The sequence below is a fragment of the Camarhynchus parvulus genome, chromosome 3, assembly GCF_901933205.1.
Source record: "Camarhynchus parvulus chromosome 3, STF_HiC, whole genome shotgun sequence".
Classification (NCBI taxonomy): domain Eukaryota; kingdom Metazoa; phylum Chordata; class Aves; order Passeriformes; family Thraupidae; genus Camarhynchus; species Camarhynchus parvulus.
Genome location: NC_044573.1, coordinates 19,137,276 through 19,150,349, shown reverse-complemented (window position 1 = coordinate 19,150,349; position 13,074 = coordinate 19,137,276). Strand labels below are relative to the sequence as shown.

At 42.2% G+C, this 13,074-nt stretch overlaps 1 protein-coding gene across 1 annotated transcript in view; it reads left to right on the top strand.

The window, feature by feature from the left end:
- Positions 1–5,934: 5,934 nt before the first annotated feature.
- The window catches only part of RRP15 (ribosomal RNA processing 15 homolog), a 28,565-nt gene continuing 21,425 nt past the window's right edge, over positions 5,935–13,074 (top strand). The window contains exons 1-4 of the mRNA XM_030945756.1: positions 5,935–6,060; positions 9,459–9,733; positions 11,568–11,665; positions 12,488–12,689. Coding sequence (XP_030801616.1) covers positions 6,000–6,060; positions 9,459–9,733; positions 11,568–11,665; positions 12,488–12,689 — 636 coding nt within the window. The 5' untranslated portion in view covers positions 5,935–5,999. The remainder of the gene's footprint in view (positions 6,061–9,458; positions 9,734–11,567; positions 11,666–12,487; positions 12,690–13,074) is intronic.

The window sequence follows — 13,074 nt, the reverse complement described above, 5'->3', positions numbered from 1 at the left end:
CTTAGAGTTTAAAAAATATATCATGAAAATTTTAAGCTAGTTTAACACGATTTTTCTTTGGCTCTTACACCATTGTACGAGGGTATTATCTCATCCTCCTCAATTATCTCAGTACAGATTTTGCTTTGTAGTTACAATACTGTTTTTGGCTAACCCTTCTGCATCTCTATCCTATAATGACTTCTATGGCCAATGTGAAATCACTGCAGTGAGGCTTCAGGTGGTTTTGTGAAGACTGCTATAAAAATGAACAAAGTAGATGTGGAAAATTTTGCTATTTGAGGTAATCATTAAGCATAGCTTACAAATATTTAGGTGAAAATATATAAACCTTTCAACTGAAAATACATATAAACTTCCCTGAGATTATTCTGTAGTAGGAAATGATTCATAATTAGTCACCTTACAGAATTATCTTTCTCTGCATTTTCTTGCTTTATAACTTGTGTCCCTGCACAACCCTCAGTGCAACAAACAAAGTTACTTTTCTGGCACCCTTGTCCCACTTGGAGGTTTAATTACAACTTGGGCATTAAGCATTTGGATTTTCTTCTACTAGAGACAGGCTCAAGCCACAATCTCTTCTGTGATTCCCAGGGAGCAGGAGACAACTTTCTGCACTTACCTAAGGTTTTCTGATTTCTCATACATGCAAGCTTGTTCTTCTCCTTACTAATGATTACTGAGAAATCTTAAGAATTATCAGCTGTCATGAACATAGCTGACAATAATTTAAATGTAAAAAACCCCACCCCTAAAGCTTTAAAGATTTGGATACAATATTCATTGATCATTTCATTCTCCCACCTGCCCTCCTTGACAAGTCCTTAAACATTTAAAATCCACTCAGGACACATTTTTGGAGACAAGCTCTTTTTCTCAGTTGCTCATCGCGGCTCCAGCCAACTCCTGTGATGCAGGTATTGATAAAATGGAAAAAAACTGACATGAATTTCCTAAAATTACAGTCAGTTCATGTTTTGGACTTGATTATTTCAGGTAATACATCACTACGATAATTAATTCCTGGGAAATATAGGAACAAGAATAATTATTGAGGGTGAATAAATGAATGAATGGACTTAGGGAAGAACAAACACAGAAAAGTTTAAGATTTAGGTACACATTAGGCAAATTAAGTCCTTTCATCTTTTTTCATTTTCTTATATTGATGAGACAGAAAATAATAATTGCTCCTCAACATGACACATAAACTTACATATCTCTCAAACCAGGAATCTGTTTATCAAATGGCACTGCAGTATTGGTTGAAAGCTGATATATAATAAAATAATAAACAATCACACACAGAATAAATTGTGTCAAATAATAGGGATAATTTCAAATTCAAGCACTTTAAGTTCAGAAAACACAGAATTAAGATTATCCATCATCAGTTCATGCATACACAGGGTGCAAACCTGTTGCACTCAGTGGGCAAGATTTCACAATTTATTTTTAGAATCATTTCTTAGTCCATGATTCTGAGCTTGGGGTTTTTTAATAGACACAAAAGGCCTTGTTTTTTCTGTTTTTCATTGCTGAGGTAGCTAACAGTTGCACAAGCCCTCAGCTAAGTCCACAAACATGTTTATGTTTAAAACTACAGGTATAAAGGTTTGCAAAAGTTGTATTTACCACTCTGTGTCTCCCTCCTAAAAACTGCACTGGTGTTTGTGAGGATCAGGGATCAAATGAATTCACATGGAATGAAACAGAAAGTTTCCACCTGACCTTGCTGGGAGCTAGACTAGAACTTTCAGGAGGTAAAACATTTGCAGAGGACCAAGTAGTACTTTATTATGATTTATTAAATGTCAGTTTATATGAGTTTTATTGAATATGAGATTAGAGCAGTAGTTATTATATGACAGCACAGTGTTCTATGATTTACTCATGAACTGCTCTTTTTTTCTTCATCTGCAAATACCCTGCAGAGCGGAGGGGAAAACATGGCATCAGCTAAACCAAAGAAATGGAAATGAGAATAAACATATTTACATCTCGAGGCACTGGAGAGTTTTATCATGCTCATCTCCTCTCTGGTGTTATTGATCTCTCTTAGTGAAGGAATCAGGCAATGAATATGGCCTACAAATGTGGCAAAGATTTTTAACTTTATTATACTGGTTTGGAACTCAGTCTTCATTGGAACAGAAAGGGCAATTATTTGGGGGATGTGTATGAGTCAAGGCAATTTGTTCAGAAAGGGAAGAGGAAGAGAGTGGTAGCAGCCAAAGAAGAAAGCTGGAAAAGAAAAAAAACAGCTGGAAATTCTGAAACGCTTAGTGTTCAGCTGGGATAAATGTGCTCAGATCTTGGGAAGCTGAGGATAATGGCACATGAATACATGAGGGTTGCTACAATTCTCCATTTTCACGATGCCAGTATAAATTTCTAGCACAGAACAAGGGGCTACATTTGCAATTATCACTTTTTTTAATTTCTATTCTATTGAAATTTAAGCATTAAGAACTTGATCCAAAGACTGGAGGCAGCAGGTATCTACATTTACTTCCAGACCCATCCAATTAGCCAAAGCTGGAGCCCTACCTTAAAGGCTTTTGGTGCCCCGCACCCATGGTATCGAGAGGCTCCACTCTGGGATGGAGATCACAGCTGAGAATGACAGCCTGACTGAACTTTTTTAGGAAGGATAATTCTGTCTGCCTAGGCAAGAGTTCCTTTGCACAGAACGAGATAAGCCTGTGGAGGCTTTCCCACAAGAACTAAGGGCAGTGCAAAACTTTTACTGTGTTGCTAAGCACAAGGTATGTTACTCTGTCCTTGTTCTCCTTTATACACACCCACTACACATTTCCCTGTGCCTTTGTATTGAAGAACATCACACAAACCTCTTTCCTAGAGACAAACTGACAAAAGACTTATGCAGATGTTGGTCACTTTGTTGCTGGGATCCACAAGTCATTGTAACTACAGAACATGCCAGGACACAGGAATTGTACAACTCCAAAGAGAAACCAAAGGGAAGTTTTGTCTTTATTTGTTCTCTGTTAAAAAGACAGACCAAGAGAGCTGGGGTTATTCAGCCTGCAGAAGAGAAGGCTCTGGGGAGACCTCTCAGTACCTAAAAAGGTCTAGAAGAAAGCTGGAGAGGGACATTTCATAATTTCATAAAGCTGTGTGGTGATAGGGCAAGAGAGAGCGGCTTCAAACTGACACAGGGCAGGTTTAGACGAGATATGAGGAAGACATTCTCTGCTGTGAGGGTGGTGAGGCACTGGCACAGGTTATCCATAGAAGCTGTGGACGCCCCATCTCTGGAAGTGTTCAAGGCCTGGATGGAGCTCTCAGCAGCCTGGTGTAGGGGAAGGTGTCCCTGCCCAGGGCAGGGATCTGGAACTGGATGACCTTAAGGTCCCTTCCAAACCAAACCATTCTATGATCCTAAGAATTTGCTGCTGCTATTTCTGTAATGAGCAATACACAGTAACTGCTTCAACTGAGCTTTATTGTTGATATTTAAACTTTCAGCCAAAAAAAAAAAAGTTTACATATTTAAAATCTTAGGAAAAAAAAAAGTTAGGACTGCAAATTCTTGCACCATCCTTTTTACAATTTTGGGTTGGATTTTTTCCTGATGTTGGCCATGGTGCACACATAAATAAGTTTTGTGCTCTGTTTCATTAGCCAAGGTTTAACTACAGACCTGTACACACAGAATGCCAGCTTGTGCCTCTGCTGCTCTTCAGCCACAGTTCCTCATGATCAACTGGGATGTAACTGCTGCTGTGTCTGGTTTGGAAAGATTCTGTAGTCTGGTTACATCTCCAACATTCCTCAGACCACAATTTCAACACAGAAAACATTCAGACCAGAGTGATGGGAGACAATGACAGTCATTTGAAATGAGGTTTGGCAACAGATTTTCTGACAAATGCTCTGGGATAATGCTTGCAGAGAGAATTGTGCTCCCGGAGATGTGACTTGTTAATTCAGTCTGAGGGAAGAAGATTCAGAGCCGTCATTTATTGGAACCTATTACAGGACTTAATCTGAAGATTTTGACATATTTCCAAGACAAACAGGCTACCAGGAGTGAGACATGTTCAATAAGGTGTGTATTGTAGGAAATGAGGGCTGTAATTGCCATGCTGAGAGAGCTTGTTGTCTATGTAGTTTAATGACCTTCCCCTGGCAGTGTCCCTTCCGACACAATGGGATTCAGAGGTGAATCATGGAAAGGGTCTTTATCATCACACAGCAGACTGGACCGAGTGGTTACTGCTTATTACTGCATTTGAGCCCCACAGAGTAAAACATTAGGAATTACATCTCCTGTAATGCTTGGGCCTCTTCATTAAACATCATGGGGGTGTTTGTAGTTTCCTTGTTACTCTGCACATCACAGCAGCGGCCCAAGATTTTCAACATATGTTTTCTCTTTGCTTGCAAGAGTGAGTTAGACTGAAATTTGTACCAGATAGCTCCACTCAGCAGCACAGATCATGACAGAAACAAGAAGTCCAAGCCTGTTTGTCCTTAGCATTTAACCAAGACACACTTAGTCTTTTTAATCTTTCCTTGTGAAACAGTTTCCCCAGTCATGTCAGAATATCTGTCACCATTTTCTGATCTCTCTCCAACTTCTAATTTTCCCCCCTGATACTGAGGCAGGAAAAGAAATTTGCCATCTTAGCTGCAATCCACATTATTGAGGAAAAAAGGTGGAATGAGATGTGCAAAGACATAGGTCACTTACTGTGCAGGGCTGCAATAACAAAAGAAATACTTAAAAAAATGTAAGGTGTAGAAATTAAACAACATTTTTAAAACCTGAAAAATACTGAAGACTACCTTACATGTAACAATTTCTCCCTGTACTACCTATATTCATAAATGTTCTTGTGGTTATTTCTACGGCACTACTTTAGGACTTCAAGGAATGCTGGAGCTTCTATCCCCCAGCACATTTTATTGCTGCAAGAACAGCAGATCTTGATAACTAATTTTCATTTCTTTAGTTTAGAGCACTTTTATGTAAGAAGTTTCCTAAGATTTGTTTCTTTTACAGTTCTGACATTCTAGGTGGTGCTGTTTTCAGGAGGTGCTTCTTACAGATGCACCAAATTGAGTGATTGGATGGCTGGCAGAGTTACAATCTGGCTCTAAAATCTGAGTGGCCGTTTAGTGCTTGTGAAGTGACAGAAAATTAGGGTTACTAAGATTTCTTTCACCTAACATGGAAGAAATTTTGTTTTCCTACATGTGGCAGATGGTCTGCTTTTCCATCAGCCAGTGCTAACAACAAATACCACCACTACGAGAAAGCGATTTCAGTACATCCACCGGAGTTTGTCAGCATTTCCAGCCCCTCCTTTGGGGCCTCAAAGCAATGTTTGGAAGCGTGGCTAAGTTTTCTCTGGTTTCTCGAAGTTTTTCTCGGTACACTAGCACTGTGCTAGTGCCCTCAAATTCCTCTTTGCACCAGGACTCCTATATGTGTACATATATACATATATATACACATAAATACACACACGTATATGTATATACATATATATATACACACATATATAGAGCATTAATTTCTTTTTATCGTTGACACGTCCTTCCACAGCAGCCCCCCAGGGAGGAAGGGAAGAATGAGCCCGAGCTTTGCCGTGCTGGAGCGGTTCCCAGGGTACTTTCCATGCTCCAGGTAAGCGCAGCTTTCCCGGCACAGGGGGCACAGGGAGGGCCCGATCGGGGCCTGCTTGGGGCTGACCCCATGACGGCGCCCGCACAGGCTGGAAGAGCCGGGGGCTCAGCGCAGGGCTGGCCGGAGCAGCGGGCAGAACCCAGGGAGCAGGAGGGGCCCGGCCAGCCCCGTTCGCTCCATCCTCGGGCCCATTTTGCCCGCCCGGAGCCCCCGGCCCGCCTCGCCCCGGCCCCGCCCCGGAAGCGCCGCTGGCCTGCCCGGAACCTCGGAAGCCGGAACGCAGCTTGGCGGCGCGGGGGCCGGGCCGGAGCGCGGTGCCGGGTGGGCCGTGGGGAAGATGGCGGCGGCCGTGGCGGGCCCACGTGGGCGCGAGGCCGCGGACACGGACACGGACAGCGGTAACGGCATCGGGAACGGGAACGGGGCCCTCTCTTCTTCTGAGGCATCACCGGCCGCCGCTGTGGGCCGTTTCTGACCTTGGAGGCCTCTCCTCTCTGCCCCGTGCGAGCCCGCCGGTGGGTCCGTGGCCCTTCACCCCCCGGCTCCGGACCCTGGGCCGAGGCCAGCGCCGGTCGGCGTGGGGGGAACGGGAGCTCCGGCCCCGGCCCGGCCCCTGCTGAGGCCGCTTCCAGCGGCGTGGCCCGTGGCTGCCATTCCCGCGGGGCCTGCTGGCTGCTCCTGCCCGCCCTGCGCTGGCCCTTGGGCTGTTCCCGCTCAGCCCGGGGGGTACAGCCCACGGCTCCTTAATTCCCTAGGCCACAAAGCAGCTTTCCTGGGAGAGAGGGGAACGACTGTGCAGAGCTGCACGAGCTCCGTGTCTGTGCCAGCCGCGATCTGCTTCTCCCCGAAGGAAACACCGGGGACGCTCTCGTTCCAGTGATTCACCCTTAGCGCACGGCTCTGCACTCGTTCTCGCCTCCTTGCGTGTTGTGAGAGTCTAGCTAAACAGTTGTGATCACTTCTTCAGTCTATCCAGTGACTGGACTTTTTAAAATTTTTTATTCGAGGAGGAGTTAGGGTTGTTGCCATTTGGAGCTGTGGCTCCAGCATTGGTTCTGTTTGGTTTGAGAGCCAGAATTGAACCCAAAGGGAAGCGTTGTGTGGGAGCTTCATTCAGAGCTCGTTACTGAATGTTCGCCGTGTTTAACTGTGTGTCTACACCTTGATCACTGAGCGAGTCTGAAAGAGTGAGATAGAGAGATGTGTATGTGTATTTCACAACAGCATACACAGAAACAATTAAAACTTTTTATATTAAATCTGTGCTAGGTATCAGTTTTTCCTATTCTGAATAGGGCCCCAGGTCCTATTTCTGATTGAGTTAATCTGGTTTAAATTATTTTGAAATACTTCTTCTTTATCTCATGCTGTTGACTGATACTCTGATGTATTAAAGAATAAATTATGGCAGGTAGTGGAAACCTTGTTAATTTTTCTGTAATTGTTGAAAGCAAAATGTTGTGGTATTATTCTCCTATTTTACTGGCAGAAGATGTTACGTAGAGGAAATGATACATGTTCTTGCAAATTTCCTTTTTATAAGTCTGAGCTGTTTTTTTATGGCTAACTGCAAAAGTTGGTCCTAAGCAGTGTGGGGGATTCAGGTTTGGACTTTCTGTAGTTGTTCGCTTTTGTGTGTGTAAAAAAAAGTCACAAGCAGGGGCTGATTCCTTGTTTAAAAGCTAAAGAGCAGCATGGACAAGGCCAAGGGGTGAAAACTTGACGTTGTTTTATGTGTAGGAACCAGGATGTGATTCCTACACGTAAAACGCCATGTGGTGTTGCAGTTACTTCTTAGCAGGCAATGGTTTGAATTTATTTTTTATTGGAAACTCAGAATATGGATGCAAATATCTCGAAGGATATTAAAGGATAAAAAGGATGCCTTTAAATAGTTACTGAATGTGTTGAGGAAAATTTGCCACTCTAAATTTCCAGTTTGTAGTAAGGACTGTTGGAAAACACTCCCATAATTTATTTTGAGTGGAGCATGACATACCACTTGGTGGTAGGAAAAGTCATACTGATAGAGATAATGACCGAGTATTCAGTCATTATTTCTCTTCCACATTTGTTATGTAACCACAGACTCTCACTTCTTTCCGTCAGGGTAACCAAATGCTCCCCAAGCCTCTAAACATGCCTGGGCAGTAGAGGTTTTGTTTTAAATTGGTCAATGCCACTGTTTTGCTGCTATGTTGTTTGTTAGGTTTTTTCTGGTTGAAACAGGCACATGGAGAAGGCAGAATAATGAATTAGTGTGGCAGCAGAGTGTATGTTTATGGTTGCTTAGTAATTAAATAGACAGTTGATTAATGGGGAAAATTGTTAACAGCTGCCTGCATGGTTTCATGGAGAACAGAGCTTGTGAAGCACTCGTTTGGTTGATAAAGGTACTTCATGGGATATAGGAGTGCTTACAGAGTAAAGCACTTTGCTCGGTAGTAGTGTGGTTTAAAATTTAAATTCTCTTTTTTAAGGAGTTTGAGAGTGGTAGATGGATGAAAGTGAGTGTCGTGGTTTGAGAGGAAGTGAGTTTTTTTGGGATGCTGTGGTCAAATCAAGCATCCCAACATCTCCTAAGCCAGGGAGAATGTATTTTCATGGGGGCACTGGCATTGCGCCAGCGTCAAACCGTGTCAGTGGGTCACGTCAGGAGTCTGGGACTGGGTGGGATCAGAAACCAGCTTCCTTCTGTTCAGCACTTGGTTTTGCAGTCTTGAAAGTTGTATGTAAGATAATTAATCTAAAATTTAATGTGGCACAAATGTTACTGGAATAGTAGTTAATGGTGGCAGGACTTTGTGTATGCTCTGCTCTTGATTACGTGGTGAAGTGAAATAACCCAGCATATTTCAGCACACAATAAACCTGCAGCCCATTTCATTCTAGTGAACCACCTGCCCTGTTAAAGACTTCTATTTTTGCAGTTTGACCCACTGAACAGAGTAATGAGGATTAACTCTTCATGTATTTCTTGTGCTATCAGTTTGGTATTTTCAGCTGTCTTAATTCCAGACTTTGGTATTGTAATTTCAGTTCCTTCTTTTATTTTGAAGGGCTCATGGGGTAAGGAAGTTTGACTTCGGGAGTGTTTTATTTGTGTGACTTGAGCAGTTACTTACCCAGAAAAGCTCAGTGCCTCTGGTTTCTTTTGAGCTGCCTGTCTTGATGCAGGCAGCTCAAATACTCTCTGTATTCCACAGAGCAGTGTCCCCTGGGTTCACTATGCTTAGGTAATTGTATTTTCGCTGGCAGTGTTGTCTCTGAGCAGGTTTTGCTGTCACATACGAAATGCCCCCCCTGCTTCAGTTTAATTCCTGTGGCTGTTTGCAGCCAAACACCAGATGTCACTGTTGCAGTTTCTCTGTGTGTACATACATATGTGCACATATTTGTGTGGATAGGCATTTATAAGTTACACTTTAAAAACTGGAAAATAGTCAGGTTTTCCCACCACAATTACCAGCCCTAAATATAAAAATTTTCAATAGTCTAATAATAAATGTCCAAGGCTGCCCTCTCCCTTTTGCCCAGCCTCTTTCAATCACTTTAAACCATCACTGAGGTGAGCAAGCATTGCATTGCATAGTTTCTAATAAATTCAGTATAATGGTGTGTGCCTGCTTGAGGAATTGATTGTAACAGCACATTTACCTTGCTCTGAACTTGGCTAACATTTATATGTGGAGCAAATGGCTCTAGTGAAGGATTCTTAATAGAAACAATTCCTGATACTTTTTTTGTTTATTTTCTTTTTTTTTTTTAATCTTTTTTTTTAAAATTTTTTTAATAGGTTCTGAGTTAAGCTCAGAACTTCCAGAAGACAGCTACTCATCGGGAGGTGAAGCCCTGGATGGTGATGATGAAGATGAAGCAGCAGCCCCTGGCAATGTGGCTGAAGAGGCAACAAGCTCCAAAGATGGCCCAAGTTCAGGATGGGCAGATGCCATGGCAAAAGTGCTCAACAAAAAGATTCCACAGAATAAGTCCACCATCTTGGCCAAGAATAAAAGCCTGGAGAAGGAAAGAGAGAAGAAAAAACAAGAGAGGCAAGAAAAGAAGATGAGGGTGAGAAAAAGATGCGGTATTTCATGTGCAGTGACTGTGAGATGAGCTACATGCAAGATAGTCTCAGAGCACTGTCCCAAATCTCTGCTGAGTCTGTCTCAGTTTTGGAGTCTCTCCTTCACAGTGATCTTAAGCAGCTTAATTTTTTTTTTACTTTCCAGTCATGCTGTGTAAGATTTTTTCTCTTACTGCTTCTTCTGGGTCATCAGGCAGGCTGAGCATTGGCAGCAGGAGTGTTCCAGTCTGTCAGCTTAAGGTGTTTTCTTTTTTGAGGAGCTGAAAGCAGCTACTTTAAGCTTGATTGTCTAATTGGCATTGTGAATTTGGGGTGAAATTCACTTTGTTGGCGTTACAAATTGAAATGATTGTCTACCTTAGAAAGTGAGAGGGAGAAAGAGAAGAAAACTGCTTCCATTAAATTGTGCTGTGACTTCCAAAATCAAGGCCTCTAGGTTGAGACTGCAGTAATCATTGATGTGGTTGTGCATTGTTGCTTGCTCCCCTCAGTCATGAATAGAAAATAGTTTTCTCAATAGAAAACTCCTGATTGGAGTTTTCGTGTTACCATGTCTGTGCCCTAAATTGCTTCTGGTTCTGAAACTGGTATGAAGAAACCAAACCATGTTGGCAAGTAAGTAATTTGTTTGTGCCTTCTGTGGAACTTTTAATTCCAGGCTCTGATTGATTTCCCTTCAGGCTAGAAATACATTAATAGTTCTAATGTCTCATCCTACCAGTTCTGTTTCTGTGGGATAACCAGGTTATTCACCTGACAGTTTGGGACATGCTGCAGTTGGGCCATGGCTTGCCTTTTAAATTCAGAGAGCTTTGCTACAGCACCTGCACAGTTATGGTTGTCCTAAATACCTGCTCTCATCCAGTAAATATGTGAGAATACTGCAAAACAGAGATGGGCCACAGGTCCCCAAAGTGACTTGTTTGCTTTAGAAAAACTTGAAAGCAATTTGCCTTTCATTGATTTCTTGCTGATGAAAGGTAGGATAGGGCAGTTCTTTTGATCAAAGGCCAAAGCATGGTCATAAACGCAGAAATTCATAGTAGTCTGCCTTTAATTATAAAGATAAGGACTCTGAAATTCCATTAGAGACTTCTTGCATAAAACAGATTTAATGGAACATCACCAGGCCTAAAACACTGTTAAATTGTTCAGAGGGGAAGAAAAACTTACTCCTAAAGCAGAGGTCATGAAATACAGTGGTCTCCTATTGCAGCAGAAACAAAGCTGATGGTTTTGTGTCCACTGGTGGGGAAAGGGGATCAGTTTGGTTTTGAAATGGAGAGCCTCCAAAAAACAGACAAAACCAATACTGTACACGTGACTTGTTGTCTGGTGGACACTTGGTGCTCTTCCTGTGTTAGAGTTCTGCCTGTTGCACTCTTTGCTGAGTGTTGCTTTGGTCACAAAGCCATAGCAGGACCCGTTCTGTAGGGGGAAGCCAAATTCTCTACATTCAAGATGTGACATGCCAGTCTTGATGGACCCAGGATTTTACTATGTATAAATTTCTCTGTGATCAGCTTGTGAAGCCTGGGATTTGAAGGCTGTCTTTGAATAATTTCTTTGCTCAAGGCAGTCGGTGTGAAAGCATCTTTTCCTAGGCTTTTGTTGCTGGAAGTAGATGACTCTGAGATCTGAGTGTGGCCCCTGTTGTGTCAATGCAAGAGACTTGTCCAGCCCAAAACTGGAGTTCCTTTTACTTTCAACCAGACTGAACTTTGCAGATACTTTTTGTCCTCCTGCTACATACTCTATCAGGTCATGCTGCATTCTCAAATGTCCATGTTGTTTCACATAACAATATTTATAATGCAGCTCGATAAAAAGCGGGAATGGGAAATGATGTGCCGAGTGAAGCCAGATGTTGTCAAAGACCGAGAGAAGGAAAGAAATCTTCAGAGAATTGCCACAAGGTAAAAGTTTTTCTGAATGCTTTCCTTAAATGTATGTATATCAAAAAGAGGAGGAAAAGGCCTGCACAGGTAATCTGTTTCCAATCAGATTGAACTCTTAAGAAGTGACTAGCAGGAGCCGAGAGATTTATAGACAGGTCTGCATTGTACAGTATCAAGTTCAGCAAAAGATTTCAGAAGCTTTATGAAAGAGTAAAAATTTAGATGGAAATCTAATGTTTGCTTAGCAGAAGTGCTTTGTTGAATCCCCTCATTTTGTTAATTTAATGCCTTAAAAATGCAGAACAGTTGTTTCTACTGTTCTGGTTTTTTGCTTCTCCACAGTGATTCACCAGATCCACAGTTGTGAAGTTCACAATCCACAGCTGCCTGTTCCCATTGTGGTGGTTTGGTGTCACAGAACTAGTTGAACATTTTGATGTGCTGCCCGTATGTCCTTACTCATTCCTCTGCCCTATCCTCCAGCTTCAACTACCATTAAGAAACTTGTCTGAGTAATTTAATAACTGATTTTAGGACAAATAACATGCTCTCAAGGATGAAACTGATCTCAGTGCCATGTTATCAGGCTTACTTCAGAGTCTGAATAGTAGATTTGTTTGTTACTGGTTCCTAGCAATAAGTATGAAGGAGGAGTAAAAATTGAAAGTCCTTTATGTTGTAGTAACTGTTACTTCTTAACCAAATCGAGGTTCCAGGTAACCATTTTGGGGAGTTAGAAGCCATCCAGCATCTGCACTGATCAGCTTTAGTAGGGAGTTCATTTCTGTAGAAGGAACTTGAGTTAAAAGATTTGCTTTGTTGTCTTTTTCCCTGTCCCAGAGGTGTTGTACAATTATTCAACGCTGTCAGGACGCACCAGAAGAAAATGGAAGAGGAGGTGAAGAGAGCAGGGGGCTCTGAGAGGAAGCGTGCTAAACTGATGTCTTCTGTTTCAAAGAGAGATTTCATTGATGTTCTAAGAAACATGGAGGGGGCTAAAGGAGCCAAGAATCCTGCTGGAAAGGCCACTAAAAGTAAACAGGTAGGCTTCATCTGTGAGAAAAGAATGCTTACAAGGTACCTTCTCAATATAATGACTCTCTGTTAATGTGCTTGCTCTTCATAAACCTCTGACCCAAATGGCTGGGATGTTTTAAGACTTGTGGAAGGGAACAAGTAGCCTATTTTCCCTGTCTTTTGACTATCAAAGTACGAAACACTGGAAGCTCTTCTGATAAGACATGGATCCTTTTATGCACTTAACTTGGTTTAGCTGTGTTTAAAAAACGATTGTGAAACACTAGATTTTGTCTTTACCTGGATTTTGTCTTTGCCTGGATTTTACACCAGGCGTGGAACAAACTGCTAGATTCTGGTGGGCTGTGACATTTGGAATTTGGCCAACAATAGTTAGCTCCTTGAAATTG